The 27964-nt window shown below is 37.2% G+C and overlaps 1 protein-coding gene across 2 annotated transcripts in view; it reads right to left on the bottom strand.

The window, feature by feature from the left end:
• Positions 1 to 27964, bottom strand: part of LOC143214010 (CCR4-NOT transcription complex subunit 6-like) — a 591839-nt gene that overhangs the window by 135148 nt on the left and 428727 nt on the right. The window contains exon 6 of one of the 2 annotated variants that reach the window (XM_076434478.1): positions 3970 to 4017. The exons of the other annotated variant lie outside the window; for it this stretch is intronic. Within the exon in view, the coding sequence (XP_076290593.1) occupies positions 3970 to 4017 (48 nt within the window). The remainder of the gene's footprint in view (positions 1 to 3969; positions 4018 to 27964) is intronic. 2 annotated transcript variants of the gene reach the window in all.

The raw sequence follows: 27964 nt of genomic DNA, 5'->3' as shown, positions 1-27964 counted from the left end.
TGAAATAGTGTCATTGCTTTCACGAAGTTGCGTGGAAAGAAGCTGTTTCTACACCCAACATGCGAACCGCGTTAAATCTTCTTGTTAGAAAAGTAAAACTCTTTATCACACACACGTTCCCATTCGTACTTGATTTGTCACTGTCCGAGCCGAGAAGAGCAATCAGCGGGTTTCCACGAATTCACGAAGAATAATCAAGGTGCGTGGAATGGATCGAGATATCGACGGTGCAAGAACCGCGATATCGACGATGTCTCCGCCACGATATCTGCCACTTAATTACTGGTCCCGTAAGGAACGCCGATCCACCAAGTCGAACGCTTAATTACACCGTGGCTGTTTTGTATATGGGGGAAAAACATCTGTTTGGTAAAAGTCGATGGGTATTGCCTTCCGACGAGATTTATTCGCTGCGCAAAGTGGATGCATCATCGAGACGATCTGGAATTCGAGACGATAAAGTTCACTATTAATCTTCAGCGATTCAGCTTTTTCTAATTATTCACCGTTATGGCCGCTCGAGAAAACCGCGGCTACTCTCGACAGGGAACGGTACTCCAATTTTGTCAGAAGATTCGTCTCGTTGACAGTGCACATTTCTTCTGCTAGGTCTACCTACCCTACTTTTTATTTTTTTCTGGCGCAGCACGTTCTACAACTACATATAGGGTAAATGCAACTATTACTTCTGAAGTATTTTTTCTGAATGAGATTAAGATTCATTTAAAATGTGAAAAATAAAAATATTGTTTGCTACTTTACTCAGAATTCGTTTAAATTAATGCCTAGATACGCAGTTTGGTTTCAAAGTGTGTTTTTGATTTTAAAGTGCGGATTTTATGTGCTTGTGGCATACGCGACCTATAAAACGGAATCTATTTTACAATTGACTGCAGTTTTTTTCGCGTTACCATAATGGAATTTATAATAAACGAAATAAATTTCTATTTAACCTGGATTGTTGTAAATTGGTTCATTTGAATTTTTCGACCGGATAAAAGAAGCGCGGTCGAGTTATTAGAATTTATGAAGTTAGCCCGCAAGAGTGGAAAGTGGATGCAACGAAATGCAGACAACGCACGAGAAGTTAAAAACTGCGATCAGTTATAATAAAACGCGCGAGGCTGTGATCTTATTATGCGACAATGCGGAAGCTCGTTTTGCACAAATATTACGAAAACCGCGACAGTTAAAATTCCAAGTTCCATTATCCCCGTTCAGCGGTCTTAATTGCAATCAGAATTTCCATTTATTTGGAAGTTTCGCAAGTTTTTCAAGTGGCCGACTTAATTTCGAAATCAAGAGAATACGGAAGTGGATTGTCCAGAATGCATTTTATGCATATACCGTTATGAAAGTGATTGTAATAATTACGAAGCGACAAAGATTTTGATTTGAAATCTTCTGCACCACAAGGTGTGCTTTGTATATTATTTTTGTTTGGGTTTCCGGTATGACAGCTATAAGAAATTAGAAAATTATAAATGGCTACAATCACAAAGTGAAGAGTCTGATATTCGCCATTTTTACGGGTCCGGTTTTGTACTCCACTTTCAATATAAATATTTTTGAAACTTCGTTAGATTGTTCTAGATTTTTATGTTCTTGGATGATCACAGATTAATGTAAGGCATAAAAAAGAATAATAATGAATAATACATTTCGGTTATTGACGTAAGGGTTAACCCTTTGCATTCGGAGCTAGTTTAACTCGAAAATTAAACATTTCTTCCGGCCTAGACATCAACATATTTAATTGATTAGACACCAACATATTTAATAATCTAAACAATATTTTGAATAATGGTATAGCAATTTTTAGTGGTGACTCTCAGTCATCATTCGTATTCCACGGTTAAATTACAGCTATTTACTTTTGAGTAACTGCATTTTGACGTCCGCAGTCCATTTACCGCGTAGTACAAATGAATGTCTAAGTATTTATCAATGTCAAAATTAGAGAAGACTGTATTTTACGTAACTGTTACATTTCAATTTATTTTCAAAACTTCTTTAATGTTTTCGTCGACAAATAATGAGATTGTTGTACATTTTTATGTCATTGGATGATCACAGATTAATGTAAGGCATAAAAAAGAATAATAATGGCTAATAAATTTTGGTTATTTACGTAAAGGTTAAATTACAGCTATTTATCGCGCGGTACAAATGAGTGTCTAAGCTTGGATAAAAAATGGTGTCACCCACCGACGACTTAAGTGGCAATCATCAACGTGTTAATGTGGGATCTCCGAAGTATTTATCAATGTCAAAATTAGAGAAGACTGTATTTTACGTAAGTGTTACATGTTCCATCTTCTCACGCGTTCTCGGTTATTGAGGTACTTATAAAATACGAGGCAGGAAGGCGAGTTCTCCCAACCTCTGCTTTCTCTAATTACCGGCTCGTGGGACTTGGTATTTAACTCTTGAACTAGTATCGTGGGATTATGTCGGATTCTTTGTCTCCTCGATTTACCAGGCATTGAGTTTCGTGAAATAAGGTTACGCTGCGCAACCCGGTCGAAGCTCTATTTTCCCAATTCGAGCGGAAAGGGTAACCACTGAAAGACTCAAGTGTTTAAAGGAGTAATCGTTCATTTTCTTTCTTTTCGTAGGTTATGAAGCACCCGTTGGAGATTAAGATGGCTACGTATGATGTGCAGCAACGAGTAAAACTCATTTTTCTATTCGAGTGAAAGATCAATTATCGAAACTCTCAAGGCGAGGTCACAGTGGTTGGGTCGTCGATTTTAATTAAACTTTTTCTGGTGAATGTAGAGCAAACACCGACCCATTTCCGAGCGTTTTTGACAATACTGATTCATGTCTTAATCATTGTTGTTCGTAACTTTGTGTTAGTAAAAGTTATTTTAATTTTATTCAGTCCTTCAGCGACTACCCTGTAGATCAGAGAAATGATCGAGATCGTTCTTCCCCCCAAAAAGTAATAGCGCAATAAAGCCGGAAAATCTGCATCTATAATCATTTTTGATAAATAGCGATTTCAATTATTTCAGGTTTGAAGGGAATCGCAGTAAATGGAACTTTCACTGGGACGAGATGGCTATTATCCTGGTGTAACATCCGCGCTATATGAGTTGAAAACATCATTCTAGCGGTTCTTTTGCAAGTTATGAAGCGTTACATCGGTGTTACAACGCGCAATGAGTGGCCCTAGGCTACAGATACATACGTTCCAACTCCATTCTGATGCAATCTCGAATAACGTAAAAATGCGACGATAGAGATCATCGTGCATTGAAAGCTATACGGAGATTAGGCATGTACGTGCAAGTCAAAGGGAAGACTTTCATACTGGGTGACATCAAACTTCAATTATAGGCAAATATTCCTAAAATAACATTGTTCAGAAAATTAAAATAGCTAGAGCTGTAAGAATTCGAGTAAGTTAAAAATAATACAATGATGTTTCTAATTTGCTCTTAGTCATTCTACTCCTTTTAATCCTTTTTTAAGTCTGCAGTTTAACCTGAAGTCTTTAGTTTGCAGTGTACCTAACGTATACCACCAAACACTATTTTTAATAAGAAATAGTTCAGACAAGTTAATCAGTAATCATTATTACTTACTGCAATGTAATTATTATTAATATGTGTATATTGTTGTCATTGCCTATTCAATTAAAATGTAAGAGTGTACCACAAAATGATAAAATATTTTAAATAAAAAACAGTTCAGACGAGTTAATCAATAATCATTATTACTGCAATATAATTATTATTAATATGTATATATTGTTTTCATTGTCTATTCAATTAAAATTAAAGAGTGTACCACAAAAAAAATCATAAAATATTTTAAATAAAAAACAGTTCAGACAAGGTAATCAATTATTGGATTATTACTACAATATAATTATTGTATCATTAAATATGTATGTACATATATTATTCATTCATAAAATTTGAGAGCCACAAAAGAATAAAATATTGTTGATAGCAATACCTTTCGTGCAAACTCGAAGGTCTTCCTAATTTTTGATACTCCACCTACCTGCAAACAAAAGAAACAACAATTATTATAGAAATGGGAATAATTCAATAAAATGTTCTTTACAGTAAAAATTGGATTTGTTCATGTGCTGCTATTGGGCAAAGAGGTTTCACCAATTTCATCGTAACATTTATTATCGTACGGTTGCTCCTTAATATCCGACTTGAAATTTGTTAGTGTCCTTTAATATCTGAATTGACATGCCGTGGAAGCAATACCATTTTTATTCCCTGTAAAAATTGCACGATTGGATCGGCAGAAACGCGTCACGGGTTGAATTGTAAAATGCACATAAATTGCTGAATTTATTCAATAATTCGCCACAAAGGCGTCCCCCATGATTCCAGTAATCGCGGAATAATAACGTCGTTGCAGTGTTAGTAAAACGAGTTTCTTTAATACGTGTGCTACAGCATTATTATTCCGGAATTACTGATTACCAGACGAAGGTATTCAAACTTCAGATTAAATGAAAATCTATTAGAGAAAAGTTTAATGAATATATGGTAAGCGTACCATAGACGCAGTAAACGTGGTATGTACTATGTAAATTATGTTCACCTTCCATATGTGAGGAGTGTATAGCTTCGTGAAAATACTTTTTTCACCAGAATTTTCCATGCATATTTATTACACTGTCGGCACTCGCGTTTTTAATCAACTCGCAGATCAAGCAATTTAAAAAATAATCCAGTTACACTGTTTAGTGCATGGAATATACAACGTACGAACTGCGAACTTCAGCTTTTTTTTGGAATTTAAACAATCGGTGTTTTTTTAACACTTAACACTGCACATATTTCAATTGTAATTGGGTCAGTTTTTAAGACATCATGAGACTAATAACAACTAATAACGACGTTCATATAACACTAAATATAATAGTAAAACTCTTTTTTGTATGTAGTGCATTTTTTCAAAATACTTTTCAGACGTAATTTACTAAACTAATTCTTCTAGCCTTACAGAGAAATTGCAGTCGTTTGGTCCATTCATAAAAATGTTATTCTGATTTAAACCGTGTCGAATCAGTTATGCTCGTTAGTGTAGCTATTCGTAATCAGAATAATAAAAATCAATATTTTTGTGAAAATTTCTTTCAGATTTATTGACTGCTTCGTTCACTGAAATAAATATTAATTTTCACTGGATGACTCTTTTCGGAAACAACTGTTAATTTTGGACTTCTGCTGCGAAGAGTGAACTACTTGAAAACACGGTTTCGAAATTGTTTCTAAGAAGAAGTCGGGACAGGAAGCAGAGTTACGAGAGTATTGCGAGGGTCAGTAGCTCTGCCTGGTGGCCTCACTTCGCCACAAAGAAGCACCTTCTTCGTTTGTACCGCTAATAACGGACCACCCAGTATACCGCTTTCATGTCATCAATTATTCGAAGAAATTTCGCCGGTCTTATGAAGCACGACCGCGAGCAAACGAAGAGAACCATGCGCGCTGTTACTGAAAGCGATGTTATCGAGGAAAACGCGGTGTGCTCTCCGTATCATTGACCTAAGCCAGACACGTGGCTCATAATTCACGATAAAGTAGCTTGAATTACAGTTCTCTGTAGTACCGAGCGCGTACCGAACGTAATCGTATATTAATGCTCGAACGCAACGTGCACGTATTATCGGCCAGGCTAACCCTTGGCCTTGCTCCTATTAAACTCTTCCGACTGTCTGCGCTTAACTAGAAAGTCGAAAACGCGTTTCCTTCTATCGCGAAGTAGTAGCCTCCATATTCCCGCTGGAATAAGTCAATTGGAACAGAAAAAGCCGCACATTTTTCATCCCCCCACCCTCCCCCATCCCGTAACACCTTGCACACATTTCATTCCGCATTTCTTTTTCACACATCGATGCTTTTAGAACCGGATTAATCTTACCGACATCCAGTCTATAAGTCGAAAGAGGATATCACTTCAATTTCACCTCTCGCCGTATAATACCGAGTCGGAATGAGTGTTATCAAATAATTACTTTAGTCAATGAAGCATTAAACTTTCCGAAATTGTTTGGAAACCTTGAAAGGGGTTCCTGAGGTTATTTAAAGTAACTTTGTCCTGTGCGAAAATATTCTCTGCGGCTTCGTTGAGGAGTTATTAACGAAAACCGTGGACCGATTAGGGCGTGGCTACAGCGAACTGCCCCGCCTTCGCGGCGTTGGCATTGATGGAGCCAGATTACGTCCACTCTAATCGTGTTTTGATTGGTCCGTGTTTTTCGCTAATAACTCGTTAACGCAGTGGCGGAGAACATTTTCGAAAAGGACAAAATTGCTTCGAATGACCTGAAGAACCCCTTTTAAAGGGAGTACAACATTTTTGGGACACCCTATATGTTAGAGTCTTGACTCTTGATTGATGTGACCTTTTACTTTCTTTTAATTCTAATCTGCAAGAAGGTTGCAAATCGGGTCGAAATCAATGTTAAGAAGAAACACATTTTATTGAATAACTTGGAAACTATCGCAGCTAGAAGAACAGTTACAAGGGCAAATGTGTGTAATTTTTTATAAAGAACAGATCTGTGAAAACAGATTTCAGGTATCACTATTTGTTATTGACATTTTAAAGACACGTCATCGTTGGTGAAACGTACTTAGAGATGATAAATGTTAAACCCTCCCTAATTTGACACAATTAAAGTGTTTTTATGCATAAGTGTGAAATGCACAACAATTTTTACAAAAATATATGGTTTCTTTTTGCAAACTACACACTCCATTGTTGAATGAGATTTCTTTCTGTGCGTAGTCTTTTTGTATACGAGATCTTCTACATCGGTTACAATTATCCCTCTGCATTCCATACAAAGTAAACAATAAAAACTCTAATTGTGTGAAAGGGTTAATACCGGAAATAAGCTGAACCATGGAAAAATAATTTTGTCCAGCCAAGAGTGATCGAACCACTGCGCCCTTGCGCTCGCTATCGGTGTGCGCGGGGTGTAATTATTATAAATATAAGAAGGCGCGAGCTGAGTTATTGCAGACGGTCGGCCGGCATTGTCGTGACTAATAATGCCGGTGTGGTAGAGCGACTTGTCGGTGAACTGGATAATTTATCGCGTGGCGTTCACCGGGCTGCCCTCGAGGCACGGGATCGCCGATCGGCCGCGAAAATGCCCACTTCCCGTGGATACTACGGCCAAGTGTAGCCCTGCGTTGAAAATGAAATTCGATCGAAGCTATTTATTAAAGAGTCGCGTGACCAACACGGAAACGCCCACGGCTGTTTGCTCGACTACAATTGATTCGGCACGGAACGTGCCGCTTTGGTGCCGTGTTTAAACCCTTCGACCCACAGCGACCGTGTATACTATTGGCTCGCATTTTGCGTCAATCGCTCGACACTGCCGGCATTCGGCGGAACCAGCGTGCCAAATTTCGATTTTTCACGTTCGCTAATTTCTTCACGAATATTGATTCGCACCCACGACCGACCTGTCGCGTGTAGCATTTAGAGGGAACATGTTCGACACAAAAATGAACAGTTGTCTTTAGCCTCTTACAAAATTCTTAAAAAACCACATGAGCAGGTTGTTCTCTTGTGGAGAATATCAGGATGCATTAAGTGGCAATAAAAAGCACAAGAGACTGTTGTTAAGGTTCGGACACGGTTTGTTTTGTAGCTATAAAATTTCGTAAGATGAGAATCACGCAAAAACATTTACACCGTACAAAAATACGTTACGAAAAGTAAAGAATACACTCTCAACACGTGGCGTCCATAGATCGACTCAAACATAACCTCTAAGAACAAGCACTCCCTCTATATACTCCTGGCCTCTCACTCACTCACGCGTGCTCACACTTCCATTTATAATCTACATTCACAACTCTCACACACAATACAAACAATCACCACTCACAAGCTATAGTTCCCAGCTATATTTTATCTGTAGAAAATATAATGGTAGCGTTAATGGATAAAAAGTTATAGCCAATTTTCTGAAGACAATGTTTTCAGTATGAGTTAGGACATCCCCAAAACTCTGACAAAAAAAGAAGAAATCCACAATCGCGATAAGTGCGCAATTCATTTGCACATTTAAACTACATTAAATTTCCGACAACTTACAATTAGATATATTTAAGCAATCAGGGTTGAAGAATTTTCAGTTGAAAACGAATCAATAAGAAACACAATCAAACTTTTTAGGACATTATTTGTAGCATTTTCTCGGCACAGCTACACTGAACACGACTTGTTGCTTCTAATTATTTCTATATTATTCCCCACTTGTTGCAATTATTGACAAAAGGAAGAAATTTCTACCTGGCTCTTGCTCCCTGCTATTTATATATGGACAATGTTAATTTTGAGCAAAGACCCGTACTCTGGTTATGAAATAGTTCCTCGCGTGGTCGCAAATGTAGAAGAGCAGCAGGTTTAACAAGTACCTTTTTAGTCATTACGTCGTACGTTATGACTTTTGTAACAGGGAATGTGTATTTCTATGACAGCAATATCGCGAATACTTTCCGACTGTTTTATCATTAGTTCATCAGTGGACTTTATGAATCTTCATGTGAAATTGTCTGTATTATTGCCAGACACAGCAGCCAAATAAAATATTCTTAATTTGTTTTAATCTTCATACTGTTCTTTCTCACCTACCAATTTTTTCCATAAAATCTGCACTATATTCGTTACTACTTCATTCAACACAATAAAAGTACAAGCTAGCAAAACTAGTTAATAACATTCACCCTCCTGCACTCCACAAAATTTTGTTGGTTGAAGATCTAAGGGAAAAAAGTTGGTGAATAATGATGAAGTTCCAGCAATAAAAACATAAAAATATTAATTGTGAGTAGCGAAATAATACATATAATGACGATAGTAATTTTCTAAATAGAAAATAAAAATTTTACTGTGCTCCACTTCTCGACAATAAAAATGACGTTAAATTCAACTGACTTACTGCACACAATTTTCGTTTCTTTTTGGAATTACACAATCACGGTAGTATACATATAAAACTAGAAATCTGCGCACCTTCCCATCGTATATTCACTGGCATTAAACTAGCAATACTCTTCTATTCATAAATATTTAACGCCTGATCGACAGGGCAATCTTCATATAAATTACTTTTTGCCAGTTCCTGTCCCGTGCTGGATAAGAAGACTGGTTGAACCTTGATTCGATTATTTTACTATGATTGATCGACGCTATTAACAAAAGGTTAGTCCAAATAAAACTCCGTTCTTGCTCTATGTCAATTCGATGTGAAATTTGTTCCGGGTAAATGAGGAACAGTTACAGCAACCTCCGTAGTAATTCATATCGCCGTACGAAAAGCAAAAATCGATGAGATTCCTCGGGAACAACGGGAGGTATCGTGATAAGCGTACAGATAGCGACTAATGTAGCGTTCATTAATTAAACCGTTACTTTGGATCAAGACCGTATTACACCGTTGGTCATCGCGTTTAACGGAATTCCAAGTAATAAAACTAAATAGTACAGGGATTTATAGGAACGGAGTGCAATCTTTGGGCGTGCGATTAACTAGAAACTATTTAACTCGATGAAGTCTGCTTAAACTACGTCGAACCCTTAAGGCCGTCCACTATCAATCCGCTAGTATTTCAGTCGAACTGTGTTCCGTGAAATTAGACCGGGTTATCTAATTCTGATAAAAGGGAAACGTTGATTCCGAAGGTTTTATCATTCCGTCGTCGAACACTGAAATCAAAGAAATTACACTTTTATCGGGAATTATGCAAGTCCCAGAAATTTCGGTTCTTCAACCCTCGCGTCGTTAACTAAAATTTTCTGCAATATTCAATCACGTTGCGATTTATAGTTACTATCTTGTGTATGATTGCTGGACTGCGGATTATGTGCATTTATGATAAAACTGAGTAGGTGTAATTTAAAGCAGCAGGAACATTAGAAGAATTTAGAGGTACCATTATATTATTTTTAATCTATTAAATATATAAAGAAAGAAGTTTCTATTTTGCATAGAGATTCGCAATCTAATTATCACAGATTTATATTGAACTTCCGTTCTAGATAACGAAGTTGATTAAAAGGTTAATAAAAATTCACAGCATCCTTCGAGATGGTACAAAAAGAATATTTAAAAAGATGAAAAACAACTTTGACAAGAGAGTATTCGAATGATCAAAAATGTTTGATGGAATTCCGAGATTAAACGAGCATTCTGTCAGACAATGGTGCGCGCTATAAACGCATGAAATTCACAGTCTACTTATGGGCCGAGGTCTCGACAATATTTTCGCAAGACTCCGTTCTCTGTAGCTTTACGAACAAGCGTGTACTCCTCCATTGTCACCCGGTTACGAAAAGGAAGAAAAGAAAAAAGAAAACAACGGAAAAAGAAAACAGTACGACAAATGGAAATACTTGAACGTAGACAATGGGCATTGACAGGACTCTCCGTCTGTCCTATTCGCTCCTCTTCCGTTTCGTTCTTCGCGGTAATGACTGCAATAAATTACGCGTAACATCTCTCCTCAAAGCAATGGCGAACACCGTTACACCGTTCGGGAATGAGAAAGCAGCCACCGGCGATGCGAAACAATGGTTAAACGACGATAACCTTCCTGAATGTATTATATTTAATGCACCGTAGCTCGCTATCTTTTCTAATCTATTTCCAGGGAAGATAACGCGGGTGTAGGTCCGACTGATTTGTTGCGCGGTGAATCAAACGAAGAAAACCAGCCAACGTTAATCCGCAAAATTCATTTTCAAACAGGATACACGTACCTGTTACTGCGGTGTTTCTTCTCGATGAGATTAAAATATGTAAAAATAGATATTTTGCCCTGAATAAATTTGTACAGTTCTCGTAACATCTCAGCATTTGAAAAGACATTCTTCATAAAAGGTAAATAGAAAACCATGTTTCTTCTATCTCGATGATCAAAGGACTGTTGTTCACACAATTGTACATTCTTTATCTTGCTTTAAATTGCATATAGGGGAAAGTTTTATTCCTCTTTAGATACCTACTTTGATACAGTAATACTATGAAAAGAAACTTCTCTTGCCTCTTTAATAAAAAAATATTAATTAAAACCAATTCTTTTCGTATTCAGGACACACATCATTCTTCCGTTAAATGTTTACACATATTATTATTCCATGATAAATTCGGAATAATATTAAAATAAAGTACGATGGAGGCGTGATATCGCAGTAATAGGTACAATTACTCTAACAAGGTTTGGTTAATTATACAATACTGTTCATAGTAATGTGGTCGACTATAGAATCAACTGTTACCAATTAGTTTCTTTTGATGTTCCAGGTATCTCTACTAAAAGAGATTCAGCTCGTTAAATATTAAAAAGTGTCCTTTAAATAGTGAGCGAATATTATTTTGATTCAAGGTTTGTTATTTCGAGACAGACTGGCGAAAGTGATTAGCATGATTGTAATTGGTGAGAGCAGAGTTTCCATATTCAAACTGAGTCGCGTGACACGATGTTCCGTGTGTTTATGTTAATGAAAATTCCGATACTAAAACATGGAAAATTAATCGGGGAGACAAACAGTTCGTTTACGCAGAGACACGGTGCGCAAGTGAAACGAGAGTGAGCTCGACACCTGACGATAAGGTGTCGTTAGCATATCCACTTGACTCGGGTCAAGGTGACATAGTACCATCGGTTTAACGGTCTAACGTCGTTGTAACCGACCGCTTCTAAATGTTAGAATCCCACTGGTTAACAGGCTGTCTCCCGTGTCAAGATGTATTCCGAGAAGCATCGCGCTATCGCATCGCCGGGGATTTTCGAGGACAAGAATGGCTACGGGGATGGAAAGAGTGTGTCGAGCATAACGTGTTAACCTTTTGCACTTCAGATTTTTCACCACGGACCTCGACAAACTCGGCTCTCGGGAATTTCATGCGAAATATTGTACGCGAGTAATTGTCGTCTGTAAGTGATCTCCGCGGAGATTAGTTTAACACGTTCGCTACCAGCGTCGTCGCACGATCTCACATTTTGCCTGAGGAACGTCAAATTAATTTTATGCACGCCGTTATTTAAAGTCGTTACACGCAGGCTAACCTACACAAGCAAATCCTATGACTTTTCCTCGTTAAAATTTTTATCATACGCCCGGACAATCTATTTTTATACTGCCACGTGTTTCTACGTAAATCATTCTTACACGGGCTTGTAATATGTCCTATTTGCCGCGGACACGATTCTTCGAGAACATTTTATGTATTTACTTCTATGTGGTTCTTCTATTTATACGTGTATGTACGCTACTGTGCAAACGAAACAAGCACCCGGCCATATTTAATAGAAAAGCGTAAGAAATCTAATATGACACAGTAAGCCTTGACAAAGGATTCCGCTGGTTAATTGAATAGTTCTGAGAATATACAGTTACTCGAATTAATATTCGGACGCTCTGAAAAAAGACGATAACCTTTTTAATATTGTACCATACGATTTGAACTTTTTTGGGAAACTGGAGCGATTGGTTTACTACAGGATGCGAAAAGAAATTTGTTCAAAAATTGCAATTCTTCGGAATTGTAGAGAAAATACTGAAAGTTACATTTTACAACCTTTTTGAGAAGCTAGAGCAATTAGTTTACTACGTGATGCGAGAAGAAATTTTTAGAAAAATTTCAATTCGTCGGAATTGTAGAGAAAATACTGAAAGTTACATTTTACAACTTTTTTGAGAAGCTAGAGCAATTAGTTTACTACGTGATGCGAAAAGAAATTTTTAAAAAAATTTCAATTCGTCGGAATTGTAGAGAAAATACTGAAAGTTACATTTTACAACTTTTTTGAGAAGCTAGAGCAATTAGTTTACTACGTGATGCGAAAAGAAATTTGTTCAAAAATTGCAATTCTTCGGAATTGTAGAGAAAATACTAAAAGTTGCATTTTACAACCTTTTTGAGAAGCTAGAGCAATTAGTTTACTACGTGATGCGAAAAGAAATTTATTCAAAAATTGCAATTCTTCGGAATTGTAGAGAAAATACTGAAAGTTACATTTTACAACCTTTTTGAGAAGCTAGAGCAATTAGTTTACTACGTGATGCGAAAAGAAATTTGTTCAAAAATTGCAATTCTTCGGAATTGTAGAGAAAATACTAAAACTTGCATTTTACAACTTTTTTGAGAAGCTAGAGCAATTAGTTTACTACGTGATGCGAAAAGAAATTTGTTCAAAAATTGCAATTCTTCGGAATTGTAGAGAAAATACTAAAAGTTGCATTTTACAACTTTTTTGAGAAGCTAGAGCAATTAGTTTACTACGTGATGCGAAAAGAAATTTTTGCAAAAATTGCAATTCTTCGGAATTGTAGAGAAAATAGTGGAAGTTACATTATACAACTTTTCTATGTGGGCCTATATTGAAAATCTAAAAACCCTACTATTTTAAGTGTTTTATTTGAAACTTACTTCGAAGGACAGTCCCTTGACTGCTACTTATTTTAAACAATTTTGTTTACTAGTTACATTAAATAAGCTCTCAACCTTTGTTGTAATTTATATTTGTGGATCTTACATTTGTTTTTAACTAAAAAGTAAGACAATTAAATAAATGAAGGAAGAACCAAACACATATTATAGAAACCCGTTTTATTTACATTTTTTTCTTTCTCTAATGTCGAGACACACACGAGGAAGGCGAGTAGTTCAGAATGGCGACCTCGACAATATATTCCATTGCCATTGAAATCTGAGGGGAGGTCCTTAAATCGACGAGTTCACCAAATTTTCTTTACGGGCTCGAATAAAAAAGTTTCGAAGGGAGAATGAACTCGGGAAACCGCGAAGGGTTTTAGTCGACAAAGAATTGAAAATTTCATACACATCCGCGGTCTAGTAATTTGTTTATCGAGAGAGCAATAAGGAAGCAGGCGATCTCGGAAAATTACACGGTACGTGTTCCGATTTGCAGGAATGAAAAAATCGGCCACTCCTCGCAGAAAAACGTGGTCTGACGCGACATTACGTTGGGATCGGAGCGGACACAGAGGCATTCTCAGCGTTAATCTACCATGAGCCTATTCGCGGAGCATCAGTATTACGGTTTCGTTACGGCACTCATCTACCGTGACACTCATTGTCAATATATACTGTAGATTGCTGCATAAGACCGGCCCATTCTGACGCAGACCCTCCACCTGAGGGCTTCACGGGGTTTTCTCCACTTTATGCTTCTTAAGACATCGGTTCGGTAAGCTCTGTAAACCCCGTAAGCCCGGATCTCTCTCGAGCTCCGGCTTCGATCTGTGCACAGAACATTTACTGCAACTTTCTACTTTATTTACATTTCGCGGTATGCTCGGGATAGTTTTATGCTCGGATATACTCTAATTACGCGTAGCCCTAGGATCACAGGATCGTTAATACGCGCTACGAGCTGATAATAATACGGTTAAACCACCGAGTCAATAAAATTTTCATGGTTTTAAGACGCATGCACTTCGCAAGCAGATGCGAGTTTGTTTATTAATTATTTAGAGGGAAACGAGAATTACTATACGTAACGGCACTGATGAATAGATCGTTATGCAAAATAAAAATGTTGTACCTGAATTGCAACAAACTGGAGTGAAATAGAAATTTATTTTCTATCTTAATATGTTTAATAGGTTGAAAATTCTTTCTCATACATTTCAGAATATAATGAACGAAAATAGTATACTTGTAACTAGACTGCGGATCTTTATGCATTTATAGCAAAATGGAGTAGATAAAGTTCAAAATCGTTGGAAAATTTATAAAATTGAAGATGTCAAAATATATGATTTCTCCTCTATTAAGAGGAGTTTGGTTTCTATTTCTTGCAATCGATGCAGACAATTTTTTATTTTACATAAAGATCCACAGTCTGCAATGAATTGGTGCGTTTGTGCATACTTTATCGAACAATATATGTATACTAGAAACATACAGGCTGTCCCAACAAAGGTGTTGAATAGGTTGAAAATAATATGATAGCCTTTACATCTATTCGTTTTTGTCATAAATGCATAAAATCACTAATGAAGTAAGTTAATTAATTTGCAGTATACATTTGGTACATTAATTAATACATCTATTTGTAATACTAACAATGATTCTCGGATATTACTATTGAACAATGTGCACTAATTAACTGCACATAATGCATTGAAGCACAAATAGCTTAATAGACTGTAATAATTACCATAAACAATTCACGCTTGTATCAAAAAATGCGAAGTTAAGATTTTTCTTAAGATAATGTTTGAATGGATCAACATAACCCTTCGGTAAATACGATTATGGAAATACTTTTACATCCACTACTATGCAGAATCTCAGAGATTCATTTGTGACCCCACTCTACCTTCCCTTTCTACGACGCGTCACGTGATGAGTTCACAATGTCACGTGACTGGTCCGGTACTGACAGAGAGAGGGTAACTGTATCCCCCCTCAATTCCCCTCATCAGGCGCCTTTGAACGCGTACAAGAATGGAATCGAAATATAATTATTTTTGATTCTGATATCAATAATAAAGAGTGGTGAACATCATTGAATAATAGCGACTGTGTTAAAAAAAAAAAGCCAGAATGTATATGATAATTAGACTGCGGATCTTCATGCAAAATAAAAATTGTCTGCATCGATTGCACGAAATAGAAACTACTTTGAACGTTATTTCTTCCCTTAACGATTTTAATGGAGGAGAAATCATAAATTGACATCTTCAATTTTTTAAATTTGACTACAATTTCGAATTTCATCTACTCGATTCTGCTATAAGTGCATAAAGATCCGCAGTCTAATGATAATCAACTATTAAACATTTGATCACAATTGAAACGGGCGTGAATGAAAGTTGGATGCGATCTTGCAGACCGTCTGAGGTATTTATTCCTGTTTTAAATCGAGTGTTTTCAATTTGCATGATTGCCAGCGTACGAGAAATATAGTACCAAACAAGCAATTACATTTTATCACGTGTATCGCGCACAGGAACGACGGTTGAGACCCGAAAAGGACGCGCAATACCTCTACAAATATTTGATATTGATTTTGCTGCGAGCAGGAACTCAGAAACGTTCAAATAACTTTGGATATTCTGTACGCGCGAACTGCGAAATCTATCAATATTGCAGCGAGCTGCACGTTCCATATTACATATTAGATATTTGTCGGGGGCAAATATACAATGATGATCAAAAGATAGTCACATTCGTCGACCGTGATAAATAGACAGCGAATTTTATTATTTTGGATTTTATCATTTCAAATAGACAACTGAAAACAATAGAAGAATTTCAAGATATTCAACATATTCAGAAAGAAAATCAATTTCTATTCCACTCCAGTTTGTTGCAATTCAGCCAGAAAATGTTTATTTCGCATGAAGGTCCGCTGTCTATTAATTACATAGTAAAACATGCAAAACGTCACAGCTTAATGTCTCCAAGTATATTGGAACTAAGATATTAATTATGGTACTCTAGGATTGCCAAACTATATAAACTTAAATATGTAAAGTTGAATAGCCATAAATTTAAAATGTAAATTCAAGATTTACAGAGCTGCTTTAAATATAGACAGATTAAAGAATTAAGTGAAGTGAAACAGGAATTTATTTTCTTTCTTAACACGTTTAATAGGTTGAACCACATAATAGTATTTTAAAATGCTCCTAATGTTTTTATTGTTTTAAATTACACCTACTCATATTTCCAATAAATGCATAAAATCCGCTGTCTAGTAATTAATATTGTAAGGTTTAGACAATCCTTGATTACTGCTTAGGCAATTTTATGTAATTGTTAGATATTAGATAATGGCTGGCACGTCTATCTTGATAGCACGAATGAGTTTTCAATTGTTTTACCAACTATCTTCTTTTCATTCTGCTTCGACAGTTACGTATAATGTAAGAGATATGTATATTTTCCTTCTAGATACTATACTTTAGTCTTCAAAGTATTGTTAACATGAAGTAGAATGAATTTTGTACATTCGTCATTCCGTCTTTTTTCTTTTCAATCAAAAGGCGAACAGTATTTGGGGCTTGGATGAAAAAATCCGACCTATTCTGTGGACACAGCCACGCCGGATTTTCATTTATTTAGATCGATGCTATACTACACGGTCCTTCTGAAAAATTCCCAAATATAGGGGACACCCAAAGCTGGATCGATAATTTATCAATCAAAAAAGCGAATCATTTTGTGCTCGCGGAATTCAATATTTTCCCGATAATAGCGAAGAACCATAAACAATAGAAGTCATTTCAATCAATTCATACTGCCCAAATTGGAAATAACAGGAGTTCTCGACGTAAATCTATCATGTACACGTAAAAGTTTTTTACTGCGTAATGGAAAATATACGATAAACGATATAGAAAATCATTTGCATCAATTCATATTACTCGCATTGGAAATTATAAATCTCTCGACGTGAAAACTATCGTGTACGCGCAGAACAATAAAGTAAAATTATGAAAGTGCAACGATTCAACAAAATAGAAGAAAGCCATCCAAAAACCTACTCTAAAACTGATTCGACGGTCCCGAATTAAATACTGGAGCTGCATAGACATTTATTTCTCTTTTTAATGCGTTCTACAAGCTACAAATAACATAATTCTATGCTAATCTTTAAATTTATTCGAAAATCCACAGCCTGCGAATAACTATAAAAGTATCTGCGGGTCTTAAGTATGCTCATAAACTATCGCATGCTGCGAATTAGTTTCCCTGTCTCTCGTTTCGTTCTACATTAGCTTCCTCTTTTAGACAACATTACAATTCCAAAGAGACGAGCACCGTGCTTGAATAACTTGAGTCTTCACAAAACGAAATCTCACGTGCCAGGACTCCCAACAATCCTTATCTCCAGAAACCGTGTCCTATCTCACGATGCCACCTAAACGCGCGTGTCATTATAAAATCTCACCTTTCCCAGATCATTGTTTTTCATTTTGGAATGTAGATGGCCGTTCATGCGTGGAAGCGACTCGAAGCGCGCACACACGCGTAATCGGTATGCGAGAGATGAAAGGCTGATAACGGACAGGGGGAATTAATTCATCTGTTAACAGGCGAACAGGTGATAGTTGCGTCGCAAGAAATTGTTTATTTCAATAAGAAACCGGACGTCAATGTAATCTACGCCCACGTTAACGAGCACCGGGCGTGGAGCGTGTCTGCGCGTTTCCTGGATGCGAAGTATCATCATTTACGTGGAAGCACGCTATAAAATAGTGCCGTCATTAATTTCTAATAGACAAGACACAAATTCTGCACCGACTACAGCGGCCCGTTCGATTATTCAAGGGACTACGGTAGCCGAAGAAAATGGATCTGTCAGGTGTTAAACGCTATTCGTTCGTGCGTTAGGTACTTGCTGGTAGCGCTATTCTCACCAAACGACAACCTATACGCCTCCAACTCTTTTTATTAGTTTTTATTTTACCTCGCTTCTGCAACTGCTGTGGTTATTAAGCGAGTTATTATAAGTCGCTAAATAACCAATTCTTTTCAGAAAGTTTAATTCCAGAGGATAACGAATTGCCATCAGTGGAACTCTGGCTGCTAACCATTGCCAGTTATTCATATCGTGACAGTGTTATCGATATATCGATTGTAACATCTCTCATGACCTAAGACAGGTAGTTTCAACTCTTTGTTCTTCCCACTACTAAGGTAAATGTACCCATTACTGTATATTTTACTGTATATTAATATTACATTATGTATATTTTTTTTTATTTTAAGCATTTCAGTTCTCAACTGAGATCTATTTCTGCTGCACTGAAGTCAATTACAGTGTATACATATTCATACATACAGAGTTTACATTAAATCAAATTGAATTCGTAGTTTACAGTTTTTTAAAGAAATTAAAAATGAGAAAACAAGCTTTTTAATATTGGGTCGGGCAACTAATATTTCAAAGCTTAAGGGTAATTGAAGTTTAATTTTACGCAGTTGATGGATCAGCTTAGATCGCTGTAAATCGGAGAGGCTATATTGCCAAACAATATGATTGCTTCGGGTCACTAATAATTCCTACACGAAATAGAGACGCACATAAATATTTTGTCCTGAATAAATTTGTACAATTCAATGATATATTCTGGCTGGCAAGGCAAACAAAATTGTCAGTCATTCTCAGATTTTCATAATCTCAGGATTTGAAGAAACATTGTTCATAAAGGGTAAAAATAAGACCGTTTTTCTTCTATCTCGATCAACAAGGACTGTTGTTAACATGATTCTACATTCTTTATATTGCTTTTAGTTGCATAGATGAAGTTTTATTGTTCTTTGAAAAGAAAAGAATCTGCTCTCCCCTTTTTAATAAAAAAATTAAGCCCTCAGCATTACGTACATTAAAGTGGAGGTGGAGCTCATTACTGCGGCACAAAAATCACTAGAAATGTAAGAGAGGGGGCAGTACCTAAGAGGGGAAGGAACTGCATGTTCTAAGACCTAAGATGTTGCTATTAAGAAGAAAAATGAAAGAAGCCAGTTCACCATATTTTAATCTACCTCTTCGTGTTGTTATTAATTATTACAGGCACTGTTTCCGGTCACGACACGATTATGTATAAAGCACTGAAACTCGATATATCGATTGATTAGAAGACAGTTGATTTGATGAATTTTTGTCAAAAAAGAGTAAGTGTAATTTAGAAAAGTAAAACCAATAGAAAAATTTGAAAACACTGTTACATTATTTTCACAATCTATTGAACACAGTAAGAAAGAAAATAAACTTCCACTTCAGTTTGTTGCAATTCAGGTATAAGCTTTTATTTTGCATAAATATACGCCGTCTATTGATTAGTTTACCTCGATAGTTTTTCACGGAGAATATCGGGTTTGGAATCAGGGTACAACCATACATTTTGTATGTCCAAGTTCCAGCCTGAATGTTTCAACACGTTATCAATATTAGAACCACGCCACCGATACATCGAATTTCGATAATTTGCCTTGTTGGCCGATGGTCCTCTGCTACGAAATTGTACTGTCCACAGGATGGCGCAAGACAGGTTCAGATATTAATATTCATTAATATCAATTCAGATATTGTAACAGCATCATCTGTGAATCTCTAACAATTTTATTTACGACACTATGTTTTCTTTCTTCTTTTTTTTTTTGTATAAAACTACCAGCAACGTTCGTATTCAATGTTTTATGCCTATCGGTTTTAGAAACTATCCATAAAATCGATCGTGCCATCCCCGAGTTCAGGGACTGTTCGCACCTCGTAAACGAGCAGCTGTAAAAAAAACATAGGTGTCGAATTTTTCTGAATGGTGCACGCAACATTTCGTTACTATCTGCACGTGTTGGTCGAGCGATGTTCCTTGTCGGATGGAAACTAACTTTGACCTAAATTCTGCTCCGGTTATGTTATACCTAACAAAAATCATCATCCCACTGTAACAGAGCCGGGTTTTATAAAACCTCCGCGGAGAGTGCGAGAATGTTCAACGTGTATCCTTTTCTAGCCGTTTATATTCATGTGAAATGGCCGAAATTATAATACATTTCACAGTTCGCGGGGACATGCTGTTTAACCGTGTACCTGAAAAGCTGACGCAAATGCGGAAAATGTCGTGACTTCATACGAATAATAATCTGACGATAACAGGATTGTGGAAAAATCTAAGTCTGAAAAAAAATCATACTCCTTCACAAATATGAAATACCACAGGGCCCGCTCTAGGGGCGGGCAACCCGGACGTTTGTCCGGGGCGCCAAAATTTGGGGGCGTCATTTTGGCTGTAAGCGTGAGAAAAATATTGATTTGTTAAATACCCAATTAATAGAAAATTTGCTTTTATTAAAATCAAAATAAAATGATTTGGTAACAAGGGGCGGCAATTTGACTTTTTGTCCGGGGCGACGTAACCGCTAGAGCGGGCGCTATATGTACTATTTTGTATTTCTGATATCCTACACTCCGGATCTTCATGCAAGATAAAAAGTTCAGGCATTAATCGCACAAGGCACAGGAGCTACATATAAATCTATGTTTTTCGCTAGTAATTTTAATATAGCGAAAATAATTAGTGAAATGAACTTATCACTGTTTCAAATTGCACCTACTCATTTTTGTCACGGATTCATTAAAATCCGCAGTCTACTAATATCATTTCTGCAACGTTAATCACTAGACTGCGGATTTTATGCATTTAAGAATTTAAACATGCTGCTATATTATTTTCAACCTTCTAAACATGTCCAGCAAGAAGTTAAATATTTATTTCAACCCAGTTTATTGCAATTCGGATAGAAAGTATTTATTTTGCATAAAGATCCGCAATCTATTAATCGCACCAACGGCAAGTATTAATCTGGCGGACATGCTCAATACCTAGCAAATGATTTTCCGGATAACTCGTTAGCGATTTTGATCGAACAGATTTTGGCACGGTTGGCGCAATCACGGGAACAAATGGAACATTTCGCCAGGTCCTGCTTTGAAGTTCGGTTTTCTTCTTTTTCGCGAACGATACTGTCCGACAAGAAAAGCAAATAGAAACATGCGGAATGAGGGAAACAGAGCATCAGCAGCTGAACTCGGGCTCTCGGCGAAAGAACCGATGACAAATAAAGGCGTTCGCTGTTGTTCTATTTCATTTACCCTCGACGCGGCGTGTCGCATTCGCGCTCTCTCTTTCTTTCTCAGTTCTCTCTCTCGCTCTTTTTCTCTGTTACACATTGTTAACTAAACTGATCCGAGGACACTAGCATTCCAGCCAAGAGTAAAAAGAAGTTTCGCCTTGTCTTTGTAATAGCGCGAAAAAGGGGACAATACTAAGGCTATTATACGACCAATCGAACTCGCATTCTTTGCAGACGCCGACCATTCAGCTGTGAACAATATAAGTGATACTTGAAGCTGCGTGAAACATGAAGAAGCATTTCAACATTTTTATTATCGCATATTTTTAATGTTTTTAGACCATTCGAGCTTTCTATAATACTGGAGATTCAACTATCTAGAACCTAAGCTATTGTACATGCAACAACATTGTATTTCCTAAATAATTCATTTGGTTTGGAACATTAATATATAAATAATTCAATATTAATGTTGGACATATATAGTTTCTGTTTAATTGCAAGTTAACGTTCTCAATTCTTATATTAATTCTTTAACTCGTTTTATTAAATATCGGTCTAGTAAAAATTGTTCAAAAATTGCAATAGCGTGGAGTTTGACTCGTAGAGCCGGCAGATATGAACGATATTTTCTAAAAAAATTGATTTTAAGTCGAATACTTATAAAGCTATAAATACTAGACTTTTCACGTAAATCTATTTAAAATTGCCTTTACAGATTTCATTGTAAATAACTGGTCCGTAGGAATATAGAATATCGCAGTGCAATGAAAAACACAAATGTTGACGAAACCTATTATTCCCCTTCAATACAATAGGTGTATTGTTACTATATGGAAGCCGTACGAAACAATGGAAATTCCAGTCAAAAAGATTTTGTTGAAATTTTGAGAATAACAGTGAAATATTTCGGGTGATACACTTCGATAAGTTGTGATCTGTTGCGTAAAAGTTAAGTGGGCCATAACACTAGATTTTATTTATAAGTCCTATTTCAATCATGTTCACATCATTCTAATGCTCCTGACATTTTTTATATTTAACCACGTGTTCAGTTGTTTATAGACATTGTCATATCGCATGTTTAAGGTACAAATTTACACATTGGGTAACGGGACACAATCATCAAAACGATTGAACTATAGTTCCCATTCGTATTAATCATTTTTTATTTTGTGGTCGAGAGTAAATTGTTCACCTCGCGTTTCTGCGTTAATAAAACAGTTTGAAATTATTTTTCGGCGTGCACAAGCACGGCGCGGCGTATTGTTAGATTTATTATTCCATTTATATTCGAAATTCAACAAAATAAATTGAGTGGTCGGCGTCACTGTGGCTTTATCACATTTTTTAAAAGCATAGAGTAGTAAATAGCGTGACGGGCCAGTGAAAAAAGAATCCTTTTTCCACATGAAATATTCATTTGTGTACGGCAAGCGGTGCTCGTATTTGCGTCTGAACTCAAATACAATATCGTGGCCAGTATTTGCTCGATACTCGGCCGCCGATAATTAACAGGTAATGAAATTTTAAAGAGGAACGTAATTTCCCCGGCCGCCATTGTTTTCTGTAAATTAATCCGTGGTAGCCTGCGCGCGGCGCTGGGATTTACAGATTATGCGAAGGTATTTATCAAGTCAGGATTTTATTACTCTACTCGTTATGTTTCGGTGGAAGCAATTTATTCTCGTCTAGAGCTTAATCCCCGCATAATCGACAAGACTCGTAGAAATCGGGTACGGTGATAAAATAATATTCTACACCGGTATACATATTCTGGTACATTCTGGCATCTTCTTTTAGTATATTCTAGTTCATTCTGTTATCTTCTGGTATATTTTGGTATACTCTGATATATTCTGGTATATTCTGATACATTCTAGTATATGTTTAGTATATTCCAGTTTATTCTATATTTTTGTATATTGTGGTACATTCTGATACATTCTGGTATATTCTAGTATGTTCTGGTATGTTCTGGTACGTGTCAGTATATTATAGTGTGTTCTAATACATTTTAATATATTCTGGTATAGTCTGGTACATTTGGCTGCATTCTGGTGTGTTCGGTTAAATAGAAATGTTTGCCACATTGATTTGTCCATCATCGGCGACATTAATTCGGCGTTCTTTTCGTTTCCCGTTGCCCCGCGAAATAGAATTTACAATGACACAGCTCTTTTCAATGTAATTTTCCATTATCTCGGCGGTCGGTGAATACGATTTCAAGTATTCTTTCTTCGGTGGCTGATCGAATAATGGCGTCGCAGTCCGTCCTAAGAGGATGAGGCTCATAGTCCATGACGCAGAGCCGATAGGTCCTTCCGCCGCTAACTGCCTCGTAAGTTGAAGCATGGTCATGCTCAAGGGATCAAAGGAGAGGTGAGCTCTCATAATCCCCAGTCGCTTAATAGCCCTACCTAGGCTGAACAATAACCACTATACCTTGTCGATAGCGCACTGGGAATTCTAAAGGAAGTCTCGGGCCGCCTGTGATTTCTACCACAGTGCCCTAGGGATCTTCCTTTCACTGCTTTATCGACCACCGACTTCCTTTCAGAACGCGGACCTAGGATTAAAAAATATCCTCCACTTTAAAGTTATCATATACACCGCTCTCTTGATTCACGCTTTTCTTCGCTATTGTTTAAACGCAAGATGGAGAACCTGTCCGGCCGGCAATTAGTACTCGCAGCATTCTACTGAAGGGAAGTCGAGACCCAGCTAAGACTGCCCCCTTTGTGCACGAGAAAAGTTCGAATTAAATCTGTTCCACGCGCCGACGTTGAAGAAGTTGTAAGCCGAGGTAGACATTGCGATCTTTCTTCTGCACCATACGTTGTTGAACATTTGTTGGTTTTCATGTTACTGGTTATATTAGACTGCGGAGCTTTATGCTAAACAAATACTGTTTGCATCCACCACGATAAACCACAACTGATTAATGTTCATGAGCTGCAGCTAATACTTTGATGTTCTTAAATTGTTTAAATCTGTCGACTTTTTTCAATTGCCAGTACTCGTTTTTCTCATAAATGCATGAAATCCGCTGTCTAATAATAAATATCTGCCTGATATACTGTTGTATGAAAAAAGTGGACAGTGGAAAGAATCTTTTTCCAACGTGGTTAACCTATTAATGAGATTTTATGGTGATCGGTACATTTCTTCTTATCATTTTCGATCACTAAATTCGAGATATTTGTGTCTGAAGGACACAATGAAGTGTCTGAAGTGACAGATTTCGTACGATTTTTCCCGATCCGATCAGCAGCCTCGTCGGAGACTGTTATTTAGAGCAATTATACGAAACCCTTCGGGGAATCGGAGCTACACAAGAAGCCAGATTATCCAGCCGATCAAGGCGATGAGTTGCTAACTTGTTAAGTTTACGTGGATTCCGTTTCCACTAGATACTTTGCGAGGCTGTCAGGCGTACCAATCGTCGACGCCCTGTGGCCAGGTACGGCCACCTTGGCCCTAATCCTCGATAACTCGGTGCAACCGTCTCTGTAACTTACCGTGAAAGCTTAACTATCTCTAATTGCAATTATGCCAGGAAATTTCGGAACTGAGAAACTCGTGGTTGGGTTTAGGAACGTGTTAATATTCTAGGAACATGCTTCGATTAGTCAAACAGAGACAGGTCCAGCCAGCTAACAAACACACTTTCGTCAAAGGACAAAAGGTGATTGAGATAAGAAAGTAAGGAGGCACGGAGACTTGGTCGTTTGTAGAATCATCGTTTCGAAACGAAGAAGTCATTCTGAGCAGATTTTATCGAGGTTCAAGGTACGGAGTACTTGAAGACGTTAAGCTATACGTTGAAAGTGAGTATGCTGACGGATGAGCTCGTTCAAATTTATAAGAGATAGTTAGTTCTCTTATTTGTGAACCATTTATTTTTCTAGTAGGCTGACCACTGGTTACGAGCAGAAATAAGGTATGTTTAAATTTTTGTATTTATTACATTTTAAATAGATAAATCTTTCATAGATTCTAACACCGTGGTAAATATAATTGTTTTGTTATTTCGTTCATTGTTTTTAATAAATTTATTTAAGCTGCTTTAAATTAAGAACATCGTGAAGTTTACAAAATTTCACAATCCCATTGATAATGTAAACTCCTCCGTCTTTCTCAATTCTTCTTCCTTTTTATTTATAAAATCTCCAGTTCTTCTTTGGTCCTTAAGTTTCCAGTTCCATAAGTCAATCTTTTCGTACACTTCACTTCACTGTGGTTTCTATTTTCGTTACTGTTTTCTCTTTTAATTAATTTTATCTGTAGTACCCTTAATCTAAAATTGTATCCTACCTACTTACGTGTATCGAATAGGTACCTAACCTAAAAACGTTAGGCTGAAGTGAATCTCGTCTTTCCTCGTAGTTGTAACTCACACCGCAGCGCAGAATTAGGGACATTTCTAGTGATTTCTGTGCCGCAGTAATGAGCTTCCCCTTCACTTTAATGTACGTAATTGCTGAGAGTTTAATTTGTTCATTAAAAAGGCAAGAGAAGTTTCTTTTTATATTTATATTATATCGAAGCAGGTATCTAAATAATAATCAAACTTTCCCGTATGCAATTTAAAGCAACGCAAAGAATGTACAATCATGTGAACAACAGTCCTTTGGTGATCGAGGTGAAAGAAAAATGGTCTTATTTCTACAATCGCGAGATTATAAAAATATAAGAATGACTGACAATTTTCCAGAATATATTCTCGTTGAATTGTACAAATTTATCCAGGGCAAAACATACATTTTTACATATTTTAATGTCATTGGGAGAAAACACCGCAGTAATGAGTACACATTTCCTACTGCAATGTCAATTGCATCCCCCAAGTGGCGCTGAAGTGCGCTACAACACCGGCCCGGCGAAATAGGAATTTCTCGCGGTGGATTAGACGTCGTCGGATGTATCAGAAGTTTCAATCATCCATAATTAGCTCGACACCGATCGCCGTTCCGCTCAACTTTCGGAACTCGCCATAAACTACTCCGCCGGGGCTACAAATCAGCCGTGAAACGGTTGTATGACATCATCCCGAAAGCCTCGGCGCGAAGTATGAAACCCGCAGATCTAATTAGCGAATTCCCCTCGACGGTTGACAGAGCACATCCACCTGCCTATCAGCGGAATTGAACGTTCCTATTTCCGTTCTAACGCACCGTGCACACGCGGAAAGACCGTGTCCACTGGTACACCGGGTAGCATCGGTTACAGCAGCGTAATGAACAACCGTGTCTCGCCACTATACCCTGGACACGGGGACCGCGATATAACAACGCAACAACGCTGTCGACAGCAACAATGAGGAGGTCAGACATACCGGTAACGATAACGCAGCCGAAGAACTCTGTTGTGTGTTGTTCGCTGTTTAGATGTGCGTGCACGTGTGCAAGTTCGTTCCCATAGATGTGTATCAAGCGTCAAACCGGTACACTGACCTACAGCACTGTAGACCGGGCCTACTCACATGGTCAGACGTCCATTATACGGGTTTCGCACGCGATAATTACCGAGGGAGAACGGGAGAAGCTGACCAACGATACAGCAGTTTCGGTGACGGATTCTGGCCAAGCCGTTCGACATTGGACCGTCGATACTGTACGATTTTAGGGAGAAAAGAGAACCGGGACACGGCGAGACCCGAATCTGTACCTAACGATTCATAGCTGATCGGTAGACTGCGGATCTTTAATTTATGTGGCTTCAAAAAATGCTAGAATAGAATATTCTACAGAATTTAAGAGTGCAAATTTCTAGTCGCAACAATGCAATTCCTATGTTCGCTACCTTTCACTTGGTCTTCACCATTCTCAAAATTGATATGTCACTTACAATTAATGAAAGTGTTGGCACGTTTTTCGTTTTAAATCTTACAAGTATTTGCGTAGCTGTTAAAAATTCACAATCACAAATTTTCAGGATTATCTGTACGTGGTTAGGAGTCTGTACGGGGCTAGGAAAAATTATTTTATACTTCTTAGTCCATTTTAAAAACGTGGTATTTTTAAAAAATTTATTTTTATTTAAATAATTGAGTTCTGCTTTTTAGTCTTGTATGTGTGAAATTTTACAATCGATTTTGAATATTTCGATGAGATTATAACAGAGACATGTAGTAAATTTCAGACGGTATTGCAACGCGTCATATAGAAAACAAACGCGCCGCTGCGTGGCGATCGCTGAACGCGATGACGTAGGTTTAGCGGGGAGGTGAACAGGTAAATATTTAATTGTTATTTCTCCGAAACGGATAGACTTTTAAAAAATTTTTTTTTTTAAATTTCAAGCCTCTAGCTCATCGGGAAGTTAGTTTAAAATCAA

The sequence above is a fragment of the Lasioglossum baleicum genome, chromosome 12 (assembly GCF_051020765.1).
Source record: "Lasioglossum baleicum chromosome 12, iyLasBale1, whole genome shotgun sequence".
Lineage (NCBI taxonomy): Eukaryota > Metazoa > Arthropoda > Insecta > Hymenoptera > Halictidae > Lasioglossum > Lasioglossum baleicum.
Note: the sequence above shows the minus strand (reverse complement) of the source record. Positions and strands in the feature narration are given on the sequence as shown.